A 16778-nucleotide genomic window follows, 5' to 3' on the forward strand; every position below is an offset into this window, starting at 1 on the left:
ACGTTCATCCAGCCAGAGGGAAGTCAAATTCGTGTTTTCCAGTAGGAGTCTGAACAAGGACTGCAACTACCGGCCAAATGATTTGCTGATGGTGGGTAGGGTGTGAAGGCAGAAATATAGTCATTCCTCACCCTTAAATATGTGTGCTGTATCCTTATTTTTGACAACAAACTGAACAATCTAGAATTTAGCTCAACAACGATACTACTTCGTTGCCTAGATGCAGCAAAACATCTACGCACCGTCGGGCCAGACCACTGAACCACCGCATTGCGCCCGGCATGCAGCCGCGTTCCTGGATGCCGTTAGCTTTTCTTCAGCTCCTAAATGTCTTTTCCGATCTACTAAATGTATCCCACGTCAGACAGTGTACATATGGAAAAAAACATGCTGGACAACACTGTATGTGGCCTACCCAAATCTCGTCACAGCAACTGCCAAGGCCAGATACTCCCTCTAAAAGGAGAAGACTCTACTCTAAATATGTGCAAGAAGTTCCGCTAACATCCATCACTTTTGGCATCGCGTGGCGTCAAACACGTCACCCACCCATCAACAGCTGCCCAGCATTGGCTAGGCCGCAGCACAGGCTGTCGTGAGAGCTTCAACATAAGGATGCCAAGCTACTGTCAAGCAGATCACGTTCAATGCAATCCTCAATTGTTAACGACTTAGCTGGTTTCTACAAAAGTAAATGGACTAACATCCATTCAGGCGAGTTGAACCCCGTAAACAACGTGCTGTCTAAGGGAGCACAAAATACTTTTGAGGAGGCTTTCAGTGCGCTTCTGGCTGGCCCTTTCAAAACCTCAGAGAAGACTTCTGCAGGACCCAATTTTCTCAACGGGGCAACTCAGGGTTGGTGGCTGTACCGTTGCTAGACATTCTGCAGCAGGCTTGTTCTCTCTCCTGGGCTTCGCTAAGACGGAGGCGAAGATGCCTCTGCATCTCCTGGACTCGACCTCCCATCTCGCTCAAGCTGTCCTCTTCCTGCTGCTGCTGCTCGTTCTGTGAAGGCTGGGATACGCACAGGGAAAACACTGACCAGGTCCCCTGGCTGCCGGCAGAAGCTGCCTGCAGTGGTCCTGTTATTCCTGATTCTACAGCTGCTAGGCACCTTGATACCGTCAGCGAATCACCAACAGGGAGGCGAAAGTTGCGGTGTAGTTCAGTGTCGCCACCTTCGATGCGTGCGCTAGCTGTCAAAGCTGCATCTTCCTCTGCTACTCCTTCCTTCTTCTGCTTATGTAACTGGTCTTCATGTTGTTTGGTACGAATCGAACCAACGTGTATGTAGTGCCGCACGAGGTCTGCTGCAGTGTTTGCTGCAGCGAGTCTGAGCCTTGGGTACTTTCGCTGACTGAGCTGCTCTGCCAGACGACTGAAGACAGCCCACCACTTGCGAGGCTCCGCAACGGCGCAAAGGCAAACAGACAGGCTGGTCAGAAGTCTAAGCAGATCCGAAAGCCTCTGTTCACCGCAACAGACAAAAAGAAGACACCAGGCAGCTGCTGATGTCTTTCCCATGCCTACAGCAACACCAGCAGCAGCAAGGGTGAATGCGCCAACCACTCTTTGGAAATAGCACAGATGAACAACAACGGGTATATCCGAACCTGTAACAGGTCAGCTTTGAGCTGTACGGACGTCAGTTGATACTTGACGAACAAATCCAAAAATTCCTCTATACCGGCATGTCCACTGCTGCTGGTGCGACTGTTGCCACTGCTGCAGCTATCGCTGCCTTTGCGCTTCCACGCAGTAAAGGCTGCGACACCTTTGCCTTCTTCGTTGGCTGGCAAGGTGATCCACGAAGCAACCGGCAGACATGCAATATCTGTCTCTTCCAGTTCTAGGGAATCCAAAATTTTGTCAACCGCAAAATTTACACACACACACACACACACACACACATACTTTAGTAGCAACAATAGCAGCCACAGCAGCAAGACCAGCATTACAACGTATCCGAAGTCAAGACTCGATTTATCGCGCCGGAAAATTTCATTACCTGTTCCCTCTGTTGCTTTCGGCTCGCTATCGACACCAAGCCTTAGGCAAATATCAGTCCCCATAAGGCGCAGCAGCGCCAACATGCCTGCTCGAAGCGCAGTTTCATCGCGGGAGTTCAGTTGTCTGTTGCTGGTAAAACTTGTACTCCACTGTTGCATAGCATTCCCTTTCTCCAGGCCACCCTCTTCTCCCGACTCGTTTTCATCAGGGAACCCCTGATCCACCCTTTGCAAAACCTACAACCTCCGCACGCAGCCCCACAACCAGGTGCTTAAAGCCCTACGACCACAAAGTGAGCCTTCACTGCACACTCCTAAAAAAGCAGTGCAGGGGATGCGGTTCAAGGCATACATAGTGAACCAGGGACAGGAGCTCATCAAACGGCTGGGAAGCCCGAGTTGCGGGAGGTAGTAACTGCAGCCACGAGGGGATGTGCACCACTACTGCCAGTTTGTCGCTAGCATGTAACCGTAGCAGACGCTTAGCGACGGTAGCACCGCTTCTGTTTGCTGCATCTGGCGATCTGGACTCGGCTCCATGCTGTTTTCCCGGTGCAGTAGATCCACACTCTCCCTGGAGCCAAAGCATCCCGTCAAGCGCAGCGCTTGCATCTAGAGCTGCAATATATAGAGGTGCTGCACCCTTAAAGGACGCCTGGCCCTGCAGCACACGTCCCGTGACGGCCTCTTGCAGATCCCTGATAACAGACACTTCTTGGAGATCTGTAAATTCTCTGGGGACGCAGCACACAGCGAAGTAAGACACAGCACAATAGTTATAGCAAGCACTACGACCAAGCATCCAGGAGAGAGAAAAATTGCGCAGAGACACCTCGAAGCATTATCTGATCAAAACAACCAGCCTCCTGTTTTGTTATCGATTTCTTCATGCAAAGGCACTAAGTAGTATAGGGCTTGGGTGTACGTACGAAGGAATTCCGTCTCTCCAGATGGAGGCGACGTGGGCTGCTATGGTTGAAACAGCACGCGCAGCGGTGAGTCTCTCTTCCCGTACAGAAAGTGCGAGCTGCTCCTGCAGTTTTGCCTTAATAGGACAAAGGTAGCGTGGTATTCCAAAGGCGTCCGATCCAGCAACTTCCATCCAGAGATCCCTATAAATCTCGGAAACACCCGAAATACTGCTATGGCGTAGACAAAAAGCCATGGCTCCAATGGTTCCCTTCAGTTCTTCATTAAACAGCTCACTGGCTCGCCTGTACAGCCAGAGGGAAGCAATAGTACAAGCACACACGCCTACAGAAGAGACGGCTACAATGACAGAATCAAGAGATTGGGTGCAGGGAGACTGGAATGCTTAAAAAGAATCATGATCAACTGGAGGATGCCGGTGAAATGCGTATAAAAAAAAACAGACAGGGGGATCGGGGGACTAGAGGGGGCGGGGGGCTTGAAAAGGCAAAGTCAAACATATTTGGATACACAAAAGCCGTACCTGGAGACATGCAGAAGGGCACTTCCCACAGCGAGCTGCGTTTCCTCTCTTTCCTGGGGGTTGATGCATTCAGGCGCTGGCAGCTGCAGTAGCTGCTTCTCTAGCACCTATGCAGGCGTCATAACAGACAATAATAAAAAAAAGCACTTCGAACGCAAGCCAGACGCAAACGTACGTCGCCAACCAAGCATATGCGTAAGATGCCTGCTATACCACGACAAACAGTGAACACAAGAGCAGTGGTAAATACGACAAGAAACGACAGATGGACACCAATACCGACAGGCTAAAATGCAAAAGGCCGGACTAAGATAACGGTTGGTGGGTTTCGTTAAATGATACTCAAGGGCCTCCAAGCGGGGGCAGAAACATTACCTCTTGCATTGCCTGTGGGCTAGCAAACTTGCAGACAACAGAAAACGCTTCGATTGCAGCCCCTCTCACAGTTGGTGAAGGGTCCAGAAGACTGCGGGCAAAAGCCTTTAGCAGTCGCTTTGAGTGTATGGCCACCTCGGGTATTTTACTGCCCCACTCGTCAAACAACCAACAGACGAAAAAACAAACACCGCAACGACTCGCCACTCCAACACTGGCTCGTAGCTTGTGCACCAAGGGTTGTACCAAAGGCCCCACGGCGTTCAGGTCCATGTGCCGAGCCTGAACAGCAGCAGGAGAAAAAAAGGCAGCAGCATCTCCAGATGTACACCAGCAACACACTCACTCGACAGTTACTACTCCTGCACTGGTAACAGAGCAAAAACACATGTAATAAGTCACGCGATATGCAGATTGCCCAGTTCGACAACAGGAGGTGACATAATCCTGACGAACGTAGAAAAACAAAAGCCAGGCGGAGGCCAAATTCAAGCCACGCCAACAGCAAGCAGGAAAGCAGATATACGAGTGAAGAAGCCGAATGAAAGAGGGAACAGTGACTAATCCCCTGATGCGAAGTCCAAGGGAGAGGAGAGAATACAGCGGGATCAGTACATACAGAAAGCGAAAGCGCAGCAAGTAGTGTCGAGGGGCCTCACAATATCTTTAAGTATTTGGGCTGCCCTGCCCGTTTGTGAAAGAGACACTCTGGTTTTCTCGAAGTCTGTCTGCGAGACCCCGTGCAGTCTCTCAGCGTGAAACTGGTGAAAAGAGAAGGCACGAGGCTCAAAGGCCGCCAAGCCTTCAATAAGAAACAACACCAAAGGGACCAACCAGTCTTTGTTGCTGCTGCTACTGCTGTCGCTGGTGGTGGTGGAGGTGCCATCAATGACCGGTCTGGCGTGGGTCTCCTCGTCTACCTTGACGGTTTCTCTGGATTGCTTGAGCCTCTTCGATGCGATGTAGTTGGAGACGCTGTCTCCGAGAACGTCTAAGCAGAGGATACGAAGCTGCAGCAAAATTTTCAAGAAAACAAAAGGACAAGAACACCGGTGAAAGACACAGCTGGACGTCTGCGGCGCTGTTGTTGCACGAGGATACGCAAGACAATGACACATGCAGAGAGATGCCGGAGACGCGCCAATATCGTGCTTCAACGGTTGTGTGAATGATACCTCTTTGTTTCCTCCATGAAGTTCACATATCTTCTGAAGCAGGGAGACTGAGGCCACGAGTGGGGGCCCCTCGCGGCAGAGCTCCACTGTGAGGGCCTTGAGGGTCCGCCCTAAGGCCGCCGCTGCAGCCCTTACTTCGTCAACGACATCATCTAGACAGCGAGCGCCGGAGAGCCATAGGTCTGCAAAGAACGGCTCTACCTCGCCCCAGTCATGGCCTGATAAGGTATAGGTCGAAGCAGAGAAAAAGGAAAAGCTTTCGAAGCTGCTGACAGCGCGACATCACTGACACACCCAGCAGCAGCAAGGACCCCAAGTCAAATGGAGAGCAAAACCTAACGCTCCATGAGATGCTTGAGGCGTTCAATGATAGATAAACGTGGGATTAAATACAAAGAGAGGGCAGCAATGTACACAGGTGCAATACGCAAGCTATGGTGGTAACGAGGTGGAATCGGGGCGACGCACCCCTCTTCAGGACGTCTGCTCCCGCCTTGCATGCGGCTTCTCTGAGGAGCTGATTGGGGCTTTGAAGGCGCTTGACAACTTGCTGTACGATGTGCTGCCATGTGGATAGCTGCACCTTCTGTTTCGCGTGCTTCTGCTGTTTCAATGCAGAGACGAACATGGTGAGACCATTTCCAGAGCCGACGAGATCGGCGAAAGAGGAGATGCCGTAGACCGACTGAAAAAGGCACAAGGTCAGAACGAGAAACAGCACAGGATAGGCAGGGTAAAGCTACAATCAGGGGAGCGACCTAATCACTGCTGCTACCGATAATGGAGTAATTATCCATGGTGTCCGTTGATGGCCTTGCGAACCTTCGCCGCATCTGTCTTGCTGTTCTGTGCCTGTCCCCGTTGGAGGGTTTCGACATGGGTTCTGTAATGTCCCATCTACTGGTTGCTTGCCTGTGAAAGCATTTCTGCTGCTTGCCTAAGCGGCGCCACTGAGTGCCAGGAGTAGACGGAGAGGCCGAAAACGAGGGACAAGGGACAACAAAATCTCAGGGCTGCGACCTGGGCCTCCACCACCAACGTTTCCAGCTCTTCCGTTGCTGTGGTTGCAGCTCCCTTCACTGTCTCATCCCCGGGTTCTACACTTTCCGATATTGCGGATGTTTCAGTGCCCACAGTAGGTGTAGCAGACTCAGCCGACGCAACAGTTTCTACGTTGCGGTGGGGAACGCGTAGAAGTTGCTGTCTAAGAGCCGGTAGGCAGAAGCAAGGAGTGGAGACGTCGCAGGCAGCAACGCATAAGGGCTCCACAAACAGAGGCGGGAGGGGCTGGTCAAGCAGTGCATACACAGCTGCCGTGTGTCCAATATCTTTTGCTACCTGTAGGAGTTGTCGAAGCAACTTCAGCCTTGTCATTCCGCCGTCCTTATCTTGCAGTCCACCTGAAGTGGCACATGAAGAACCATTTGATTCGTCTCTGCTGTTATCTTTCTGCTGCTGCTGGCGCTGTAAAGAAAAGCCCTGCATCTTTAGTGCCTGTTCACTAGGGCCAGTTGAAATGCGAGAGCCCACGTGGAGAGACAGCTCATGAAGCAGCATATCCCGCATCGTGAGTGATCTTTCGTTTGACCCGGTATTTGCCACTGCAGTCGTCTCCGTAGCTTTCTGCGCCGTTGTTCCTTCAGCGCCCTTCGATGTCACTGCTGATGCGGATGTCTTTGACAGAGAAGCAGCAAGCAGGCACCGGCTTAGTCCCCGCCATGCACAGTGGCCCACAAACGCATCGGCATCCCCTACTCTCGACAGAAAAACTCGCTGGAACTGAAGCAGCATAGTAGACACTTCCGGCAAATGCTTTGCATGTAGCAAGAGTGCTGCAAGCCAGCATACCGCAGAGCTGGAAACCCTTTGCCACAAAGAAACTTGTAAATTCGGTGAGGCGAAGACTAGCCGGGCGAGGTCTCCATTGATGCCGTTTGCTGCAGCGGAATCTGCTGCAGCGTCAAGCGCTGCTGCTTCAGCTTGCTCCTCCTCTCCTGCTGAGACTTTCTTTCCGTCTGACGCTGCATCCATCTGTTGAAGCTGCACCAGCTGTACGAACAACCTCAACACCTGCTTAATTTCCCCAGATATCGCTGTCTCCTCCGCCAGATGCTGCATTTCTGTCTCTGCGGCTACTGTTTCTGCAGCTAGTGCAGAGCGCATGCGGTGTAAATCCAGCACAAACCGCACCACAGCAAGGGCAGAGGCGGAGCGGAGCGGTGGTGCAGCCAGATGTGCTGTTTCCAACAGGCATCTGACAGCTCGGTGGTATGGCCCTGTCCACGCGGCACGCTTGCTGCTGCTGCTGCAGGACTTGCAAGCTTGCGCTGCGCAGAGACTTGCCAAGGAAGCAACTGACTGCAGAGAGGAGTGGAGTAGCAGCAGACCGTTTCGTTGGGAGGTATCTGGATCACACAGCACCGCAGCATGAGCAGCATGGCAAACACAACCCCGACAAGTTGACGGCTCAATAGCAGTACGCTGAACCGTCCATAAGACAGGCTAGAAGCTAGGGTGCAACGCACTTGCAGCAGGCAGCAGGGACCCAGTTTCCGGAACGGCGCATCGGCTAAGACTAGCCTTGGAGATGGTAGTTAAAAGGGACAGCAAGGACTCAATTGCGGCGACGTCTCTGTTTCCGTTCTGCTCCTCCGCTCCCTGACTGTCCTGCGCGTGCTGCTTCCCTTCGTCCAGAGAAAGTATCGCAACTAGCACAGACTGCCAGTGACCCCCCAGGGCTCGCGACAGTGCCTCTAGGCTGCACAGCAAAAGGGAATCCCCCCACGGCTGGGCGTAAGCTGCAAAAGCAGTCATTCCATGCTGATTCTTTTCCTGCAGCGGAAATGACCCTTGTACACAGTCCTCTCCACAGTACGTAGCGGCCCAGAAGCAAAAGTGCTTCAGCACAGAAGCGATTGCCTGCAGGGTAAGCTCCTTAGATGGGTCTCTGCCGCCACTACTGCTCCTGGCTTTCTTTCCAGTAGCAAAAGCGGAACCCAAGGCAACCAGGCTCCCTGCTAGCTCTCCCGGTGTTGGCAGACGCTGAGTCTGCTGTTTCTGTTGCTCTTGAGTGTGCAACGACAGTTCCTGATGCTGATTCACCGCTTCCTTTAGCTGTAGATACAACGCGTCATTAGGCGGCGTTTGCTGCTGGTGGTGCAAGGACGGTCCTGCAAAAAAGGTCGTAGGCTCCAGCAGCTGCTGCGCATCGAAGGCAGACCCTGAGAGGAAAGGGAGGAATGCTGCAAGGAGGAGGTCCTGCCCTGATAGTTGGAACTCCTTCGGCTCTTTTTCTTGATGTTGCTGCTGCTCTTGCAATCCAGCTGCAACAAAAAGCACTAAATCCGCTGCAGCCCTTCGCGCATCTTCTTGTGACTGCTGGACTGTAAATCGGAGCGGTCTGCGCTTCTTCTCTGGTTCTGGGTCAGCATCAAAGGAAGCAGAGGTGAAGGAACTACTCAGTGGTGAAAACAAAACTGAAGATACTAGCAACGGAATTTGCAGGGAGAGCAAAGGCAAGAGGGATGCACCTTGCCCTCCGCACTGCTGCTGCTGTTGCTGCCACCTCAACAACGCCATCCAACACCGGCAAAAGGTGCACCTCATTGAAGCGTTGGATGCCTCATCGGCATGCCTAGCCACTAGCAGCGGTAGGAGCAGGACAGAAAATAAGCGCATATCTTCTGCACAAAGTCCTGACGCCCCTCCAGCAACTTCCAGTGCTTCTTTTGAGGTAAGACGCAGCTTCTTTGTGGGTAAGTTTGCTTCGGGAGCCGCAGCTGCCGTAGATCCACTGGCTGCATCTGCTCCAGAATCTTCTTTAAAAAGCTGATTCGTCCTCTGACGGCGCTCGCACGCACTTATCCGGAGGTCACCATGCAGTAGCTCCGCAAGCCGAGTTGCGAGAGGTAGCAGCCTCTCTGCTGCTTCTTCTGGTGATGAGTTGACTGCTGCAGCTAGCTGCTGCTGTGCATCGCGGGGTTTTATGGATAAGTGAGCAGCGTGTAGCTGCGAGACTGCCCCTTCAAAACTAACAGCTCTGGCCCTGTTTGAATCAAGGCGAGGAAGCGAAAAATGCAGCAATGCAGCGAAAGACGGCAGTTCCTGGCGTTCACACTGTTTCAAAAGACCCGCTGCCGTCTCAGCCACAGAAGCCTCCTTCGACGTGTTGCTACTGCCGCGGCCACTGCTGATACTAGAGGTATCCAAAGTTAAGCACACCATGCAGTAAAAGCTGAATCAGTGGCACAGAAACACAAGAACATGCCCCTCACTTTAGCCCCTTCATAGTGGTACTACTGCTGGTGGTCTTGCTGCTGGTTGCGGTGTCGCTCACCTGTGGGCAGGGTGGCTGGTGGGGAATGCCTTCGCGGCCAACCGCAAGGCTTCTTGGAGCAGAAGCTGTTGTGATGCTGCAGAACTAACTGGGGATTCGCTTTGACTCGCCTCAACAAGTGGCTCAGTGAACTCAGTTTTCTTCGATTGGGATGCGTGCAAAACTGCTGCAATTTCTGGGGGATTGAGCCATCTAGCCACCGTCCAGTCCAGGAGTGTTATTAGCTGTTCCTCGAGATAATCGTGCTGGTGTTGCAGCCTCCGCAGAGCCACATGTTGTTGCTGCTGCTGCTGCAATTGATTCTGGTGCTGCAGAGTCTGTCTAAGAGAACCTAATCGCATCGCCAGCCAGTCACCGCAGCTGCGCAGCGCCTGCATGGCCGAAGGTGTGGTAGGGTTGTCCAAGGTCCCGCTGAGCGACAGAGCAGCAGACGCCGCGCGCCGTTTTTGTGACTGCACCTTTGCCCCCTTCTGCTGTGCATCAGCCTCAATAGCACGAGGCAGTAGCAGTAGCAGCTGCTGCATCAGCTGCAGCATCCGTTCTGTCACTGTCATACCAAATGATTCACTCCACGACACGTCGTCTTCCACTTCACACACAAGCGAACATGTCCCGTTGCAACATGGGCTGCTGCCGTTGGTGTCGTTAAGAATGGGAGAATATGGAAAAACGCGGCAGGCAGTGGATATCGCGTCCAGGAGAAGAGGCAGGAGCTCACGGGTGGCCGGCTGCAGCAGCAGCTCTGCTGCAGTGCTTGGACGAAGCGTAGGAGGTATTGTGCCTAGGCTAATTTGGTATACGAGATCAGGAGACAAGACAGCATCGGCAGCAAAAACAGCAGCTGAGCACTGCATGAATTGCTGCAGCACTTGCTGGGCCCCGGTGAAAGCGTTGCGGTTCCTCCCATCGGAAGAAGCAGCGAAGGCCGTATATGGCCCCAGGAAATCAGAAGCAACAAGCTCTGACGCCGGAGGTACAGCTACTAGAAGCAGCTGTTCGAGTGCCCGGGAGAAGAAATCCAAAAGCAAGCAGCTTACACGAGCCCCGGAGGGGCAGAGCACCCTTTGTTGCAACGAATGCTGCTGCGGTGCATCTGTGGAAGGCGCATCACCCGTTGCAGCTGCAGCATCAACTGCATGCACGTCACAGCAAAACCAGCGCTGCAGCCGCAAGCACCACTGTAGAAGAGACAGAGCAGCGCTAACGCGGGCAGTAGGCTGCCCAGGGCCGATCCCCCACTGCAATGTCTGTTGCAACAAGCCCAGGGCCTCCCACTGCAGTTGCAGCACGGCAAAGCAAAACCGCCTCTCTGCAGCAGCCCTGCTTTTGCACAATTGCTGCAGCAGCTTCTGCTGCACCTTACTGGGCAGTGGGCCCCGAGAATCTTGAGTGCGAAGGCTTGTTTGACCAAGCAAAAACGGCAGCCTCAGCAGTTGTTGCAGCTGCCGCAGTGGGCGGAGGAGAACCAAGTCAAACAGCAACTGAATCAGCAGCTCGTCTTCCGTGTTACTCTGCATACAGACATCTGCAACCACAAACGCGAGCTTGGAAGCGGATGATAAGGTTGATGCAGCCAGTGTCTTGCTTCTGATATCCATTCACGCAGCAGCAACTACGAATACCAGTTGACAGCAGCAATAACCCCAGCATTGACAGGGAGAGCGGCAGCAGTGTTCCCAGTAGCCAACCCAGCAGCACCAGTTACCACAGTCGCAAGCCGAGTCAGCGAAGCGGTGCACGGGTCGGAGATCGAAGCAAAAGGGACGCAGCTTCCCAAGATGATTGGCCCAAGTACGACTGGAGGCAAAACCATTTTCTCGCCTCGTTCTGGTACTATTGCTGTCTCCACGGCTGCTCCAGTTGCTAGTGCTGTTGGCACTGTTCTTTGTGCTGCATTCGCTACATTTCCCAACCTTTGAGCGTAATTCCCTGCCTCTGGATCCCCAAGCGAAGTACCAGTTGCGTTAGGAGCAGCAGCAGCAAATGCTGCTGCTGCTACTTTCTCGTCTGCAACAGGAACAGCACTAGCAACTTTTGTCAACAGCTGCACTGCACGTGTCTGCTGAAGCACTAACTCTTGCCTTGAGAGTCTGCAACAGTTTTCCCACAGCTTGACAGTATCGACCGGAAGGCCCCTCCCTGGCTCTGACGTTGTTGCAGGTGTTGTTGAAGCTGTTTCTCCTATGAGTGCAGAATCTGTTTGCTGCGACCCCAGTACGTCGACGAAGGAACACCGGACAAAAGCACCGATCTTTCCTCGGCGAGCATTTTGGCTCCGTAGCTTCTCCCATCGGTGAAATGCCGTCCAGTCAATTCCTCGTGCAACTTGCTCCGCCTTCTGCTGTAGCTGCTGCTTCTGCAGCGGCTCTTCCGTCACCGCTGCTGCTCCGAAGTCCCCCCCAAGCAGCATCAGCTCGCACATCGCCTGCAGGGCCGCAAGTAAGGGAGGAGACGGCTTGCTGCAGCAGGGTAACTTGCTGCTGCTGCTGCTGGTGGCAGCAGCGGTGTTAGGAACCAGGACCTCCGTCTTTACTGCAGCGAATGCCTCTAAAACGCTCATTCCAGCTGGATTGTTGCAGGTGTGCTTCAGCATCTGTAGGACCTGAGGCTTTGTGAGACATTCCAACAGGAGCAGCAGCATTTTGGGGTAGTTGGCGGTGGCCCACTCGTCATACTTCTGCAGCAGGAGCAGGCCAAGAGAACAAAGGTTCTGGGCATCTCTGCGAGGTATCACGATGGAGACGAACAGGGGGACGATGCCTCTAACCACCGACAAGTTGCTAGGTCGAATGGGTGGGAGCTGTAGTTGCGCCAGTTGTTGCTCCAGTAGTTGCTGCTTCTCCCCCGTACGCTGCTGTCGCTCTGCTGCAGCTAGAAGGTACAGCAGTTCCTCTGCAGGCACAGGAATCTCCTGGGACTCCTTAACACGACGGAGGCAGCTGTTCACAATTCCAATGACCTGATCGCATGCACATACACTAGGAGGTCGCCCTCTCCGCAATGCACAACGCCTTACCGTTTGTCCAATTACTTGTATTTCGGCGACTGCTGGGTCTTATGCTGCGCCTAATGCTGAGCCTGCACCTGCTCCTGCTTCTGCGCTTTCTGCTGCTTGCCTTGGGCAGGGAGACCGGCGGGCATGTCATCAGCTCCATCACTGCACGCGGCAGCAGCTTCCTCAGCACAACCGCTAAAGACTCATCGCTACACAGGCTGAGGCGGAGAGCTGTTTGCTCGTACTCTGCATGTTTCTGCTCAAGGTTGCTGCCGCTGTTCGGTGTGGCAGCAGCTCCTGTTGCTGCCACCGGCTGCTCCTGGCCCATCTTGAGACACTTTAAGCCACCTTTCTACACAAATATCCCCATAGAATGAAAAACACCAAGGATTCACCCTGCAGCTCTCAGTTTTGTTTTGCCTCATGCATTTCGCTGATCAGAACCAGCGTTGTCTGTGTCGATTTGGCCTGAGACGGCAACACGACGGCTCATCGCCTCCCCCCGTTTTCTGCCCTTTTTCTCTACACTGCTGTTTTGTCCAAAGCCATAAAAAAGGTGGCATTTGAGGGAATTGTTCTCCCGTGTCTGTTGCAAACTACAGCGGCAGTGTGGTTGACCGCTGCCGAAAGCATGCAGCCCCACACGGGAGCACTTCCTACCTAGCGTTTCAGTGGCCTCATATGCCCGATATATTTTAAGCGTACCCAGAGGTTGCCTTCGAGTACAGTGTTAAACTTTATAACAACCACTTGGCCTCGGCCGAGACTCCCAGAGGGGACTACCGACGTGACAGTTCATGGCAACAGACTGCCTCGTAGGACGAATATTGTTCTCTGCATGCTTCAGCAGGCCTCCGCAGTATATTTTTGTGCTGGATACGTGCTGTAGGCTTTATTCATAGGATGACGGAGTACGCCTACTTCGCCCCCGCTCTAGGACGAACTGTAGCAGTGGTTCCTCGCCTTCCATTGAAGTTTGTCTGAGCTCTGCATTTCGACAATAACATAGTAGGGGACTCGGTAGAGGGGACCGGGAAATGTCCCTTGTTGGTGCTGTAAGCAGGCATGTAACGGGCTCCAAGGAGTGCTGTTGTTCAAGTGCCAAAGGGCTGTCTCGGGAAGAGTCAGGAAAAGGGAAACGAGAAAAAGAACCAGGTGAAGCACAATTCTGCGGAGATTGCAGTACCTCAGACGTCATTATGGACGACATTCTGCAGTCGCAGGAACAGCAGCAGCAGCGGCAGCAGCAGCAGCAGCATGAGCAAATGCAGCACGAGCCACCGGAGCAACAGCACAATCCGGAGCAACCCCATCATGAGCAAAATGGGAAAAGACGAAAGGAGGAGCAACAGCAGCCGCAGCAGCTGCAGCGCACGACGCGTCGTCGCATGTGCTCAGGGTGCGACCGCCCCTGTTCAGTGTGTTACTGTAGCGTCATACAGGGGCGCGAGTTAAGTCTTTCTGAACCTGAAGTTTGCTCCATAGTGAACAGAGTCCTTATATTCATGCACCCGCTTGAAATGAAGAGGAAGAATGGCTCTGTAAGTGTTCTGCAAAGGCTAGTCAAGGGCGTAGAAATTTGGCCCCACAGGCGACCCGGTTGCTGCCCGTTCGCTGCCGAGCAGCAGCAAAAGCGGGGAAGCAAGGGAGAGGAACAGGAGGGAAAGGCAAAAGCAGTGGGTAGACTTGCAGAAGGGCCTACCCATGGCTTTCCAGCAAGTACTGCAGGGAGGGAGGTACTGGAGAAGGTTGGAATGGACGACTGGAATATTGAAGGCGCAGTGGAAGGCTCTCAGTACCACCAGCACCACGCCCACCAACCAAAGCAGACGGAGCCGGAGCATAAGCAGCAGCACCTCTCTACGCGCGACGGCGCTGCGGCGTGCGACACAAGCAAGATGTTGCTGCTCTTCCCTACAGAGTCCTCCCTTGCTCTAGGTGCTGGGTCGTTGCCCGTTCGCCTCCCTGTGACCCTCGTAGCTATAGATGGCACATGGAAGGAGGCTAAAGAGATGTTCGGAGCCTCACCATGGCTACAGCAACTCCCCGCCGTGCATATACCCATTCGGGAAGGCGTAAACCCGCCAAACCATGCCAGTGTTCGCCCTGGTGTTGGTGGTGGTACTGTTGCAGCTATTGCCAACGCTGATGGTGCTGCATCCTGTGGCAGCAGCAGTAGCACGTACCGTGCACAGGCGCTCCGCGTGTCGGGAGCGTACGGGGCGATACGAACTCCCCCTGCCAGTGTGGCAGCGAGTGGAGGAGTGTGTACGGCTGAAGCAGTTGCCCTGGCTCTGTCGGTCTTAGGGCATTGGGGCCGCAGCAGCTCCACTAGGTTGCTACGGGTAGGTGAAACCACGAGAGAAACGCTGCAGCACTTAGTATCCCTGCAGCAACGCATGCGGCATAGAGGTAATGACTGCAAACTAGCAGCTTGACACTCGACGAACTACACAGCAGGAAGGATTGTAGCATCTGTACCGCGCTGACCTCAGCAGCAGGCGTGCTACAGTGAAGCGCCATATTGGTTCGCTTCCATCTTTTAGAGACTTCCGCTGCAATCTAGAGCCGAACCAATGGCGAATCTGGTTGTGTTAGCGGCGAACGGCAAGCTTTGTCTCGTTGTCGTTGGCCATTCCTCATGTAAACCGTCACCTTCCCATCTATTGTACCACGCGGCCAACTGGCTCTCCCTGCCTCCTATCATACAGTGCTTCCTACGCCGGCCCTGTACCATCTATTTACATCTATTTTGTGGCAGTGTATTGGGTGTACGGGGCTGACAGTTCGAACCTCGTTCCTCCGCAGAAGCGCTTATGAGCTGCGTTAATTATTAATTCAAGCGGTCCCTCGTCCGCAGTGTTCCACAGTCATTGGAGCCTTCTGTATCGTATCCTACTTAATTATCCCTCTACAGCTACCTACCCTAATGCGGAAAAGCCCTGCATACACACGTTTAGGTCAAACAAGACGTTTTATCTACCTGAAGATACGAACACCGCCTGGTATTCTTCAGAAACCTATGTTTCATGAATATCGCTATCTTGCAGAGCAGCGCGCGATGAGCCCCCCTCACCCTTTTCCATCCATGACTAACGAATACCCTGGGGGAACGCCTATTGTCGCAGCACTGCTCTCAAATCTGCTTTGCGTCCTGCTGGCAAGCGGCCGTTGCTTCTGATGAGAGATGCGAGCTGGTGTAACGGCACGTACCAGCACTGATCCGATCCTCTCGTTGGCCATCAAGTGGCTTCAAATTTACATTCATCCGACAGGATATGGCAAGATGGAGGGGCGAACACACCACAGAGGCCGCACAACGAAGGTGTCCTCTCCTGGCCTGTCGTTAACTCAGTAGTACGTGAATCCGTATTATAAGCCTTCCGCTGCTCAACTATGCAGAGCCGACTCGCAGGAACCTGTCTGTGCTCCCCAATGCTGCACACTGTCGTGGTCATTTGCTTGTTCATAGCACCCCGCAGCAGATTCTGGTTGGATATGCCAGCAGTTTCCTCCGTAACCGTCTAGTTCCGGCGCTGCAATGCTACAGACAAAAATCAAACACGAGCCAATGAATCCAGCCATTTAACCGTAGCAGGACCGACCAATCTGCGCACTGTCATCAGGGACAAGAAATTGCCCTCATCATTGTCCTCTGTGATGTGCAGTTTCCTGGGGCTTTGGGTCCACTAACAAACAGCCACGGCTTTACGCATATAATCATGCACAGAAGTGCACTTACCCTATATCTATTTTCTTAGACGCTGCCCGTTCCTGTTGGCTCCTGCGTGGCACTAGTTCCTCTGCTAGAATCCTCGTCTCCCATTTCGTGTTCTAGTTTCGCTGCCTTCCCTGCGTCTGTCTCCTGATCTCCCCACTCATATAACGATGGATCCACATTTTTCGAGCCGGAATCTGCAAGAAGCCGTACTTGTTGCTTACCCTGCGTGAACACTTCCTCAACCCACTGACGCAACTCCTCCGGCTTTATAGACTTAAGCGCATGTGAGTCATCTGCTCGCAAAAAAACAAGCTCAACGGCTGCCGTCCCTTTCCTTGCTCCCTAGCCACGGAGTCCAAACAGCTGTTTCCCTAACTCTCCCGCTAAGGCCACTTCTACAAGGGCCGAACGCCCACTCCCTATCAGGGATTGCGTATACAACTTACTTATGACTTCTAGACGGCTGCGACCCGGCCCATCTGCCGTTTCAAGAAGGCGGATGGAGTCGTCCAGAGGGACCGTCTTATCTCCCGAGCCGTGCACAATTACCACGTAGGGGACCCCATGTAGCGTGAAGCCGTTCCGCAGGCGCATAAACCGAGCGTACTGTTCATGGGCGGGAGAAAGCAACAACTATGACGGCGAGCAGGGCAAATGCATGCAAGAACACACACACATATATATATATATATATATATATATATATATATA

General features: G+C 53.3%; 3 protein-coding genes across 3 annotated transcripts; 1 reads left to right on the top strand and 2 right to left on the bottom strand.

Moving 5' to 3' along the window:
- Positions 1 to 840: 840 nt before the first annotated feature.
- Positions 841 to 12674, bottom strand: EMWEY_00014630 (hypothetical protein, conserved; the record flags this gene model as incomplete). Its single annotated transcript, XM_013479441.1, has 14 exons — positions 841 to 1470; positions 1617 to 2228; positions 2365 to 2746; positions 2942 to 3226; positions 3466 to 3572; positions 3841 to 4122; positions 4500 to 4850; positions 5016 to 5233; positions 5484 to 5700; positions 6036 to 7342; positions 7541 to 9249; positions 9352 to 10862; positions 11057 to 12310; positions 12483 to 12674. The coding sequence occupies 14 exons, from the start codon at positions 12672 to 12674 to the stop codon at positions 841 to 843; spliced, it is 9057 nt and encodes a 3018-aa protein (XP_013334895.1).
- Positions 12675 to 13545: 871 nt separating this feature from the next.
- EMWEY_00014640 (hypothetical protein, conserved) lies at positions 13546 to 14784 on the top strand (the record flags this gene model as incomplete). The annotated part of the gene is made up of 1 exon (XM_013479442.1): positions 13546 to 14784. The coding sequence occupies one exon, from the start codon at positions 13546 to 13548 to the stop codon at positions 14782 to 14784; it is 1239 nt and encodes a 412-aa protein (XP_013334896.1).
- A 1319-nt stretch (positions 14785 to 16103) lies between these two features.
- Positions 16104 to 16661, bottom strand: EMWEY_00014650 (hypothetical protein; the record flags this gene model as incomplete). Its single annotated transcript, XM_013479443.1, has 2 exons — positions 16104 to 16360; positions 16514 to 16661. The coding sequence occupies 2 exons, from the start codon at positions 16659 to 16661 to the stop codon at positions 16104 to 16106; spliced, it is 405 nt and encodes a 134-aa protein (XP_013334897.1).
- Between the last annotated feature and the right edge of the window lie 117 nt (positions 16662 to 16778).

Source organism: Eimeria maxima, genomic scaffold (assembly GCF_000499605.1).
Source record: "Eimeria maxima Weybridge genomic scaffold, Emw_scaff114, whole genome shotgun sequence".
Classification (NCBI taxonomy): Eukaryota; Apicomplexa; class Conoidasida; order Eucoccidiorida; family Eimeriidae; genus Eimeria; species Eimeria maxima.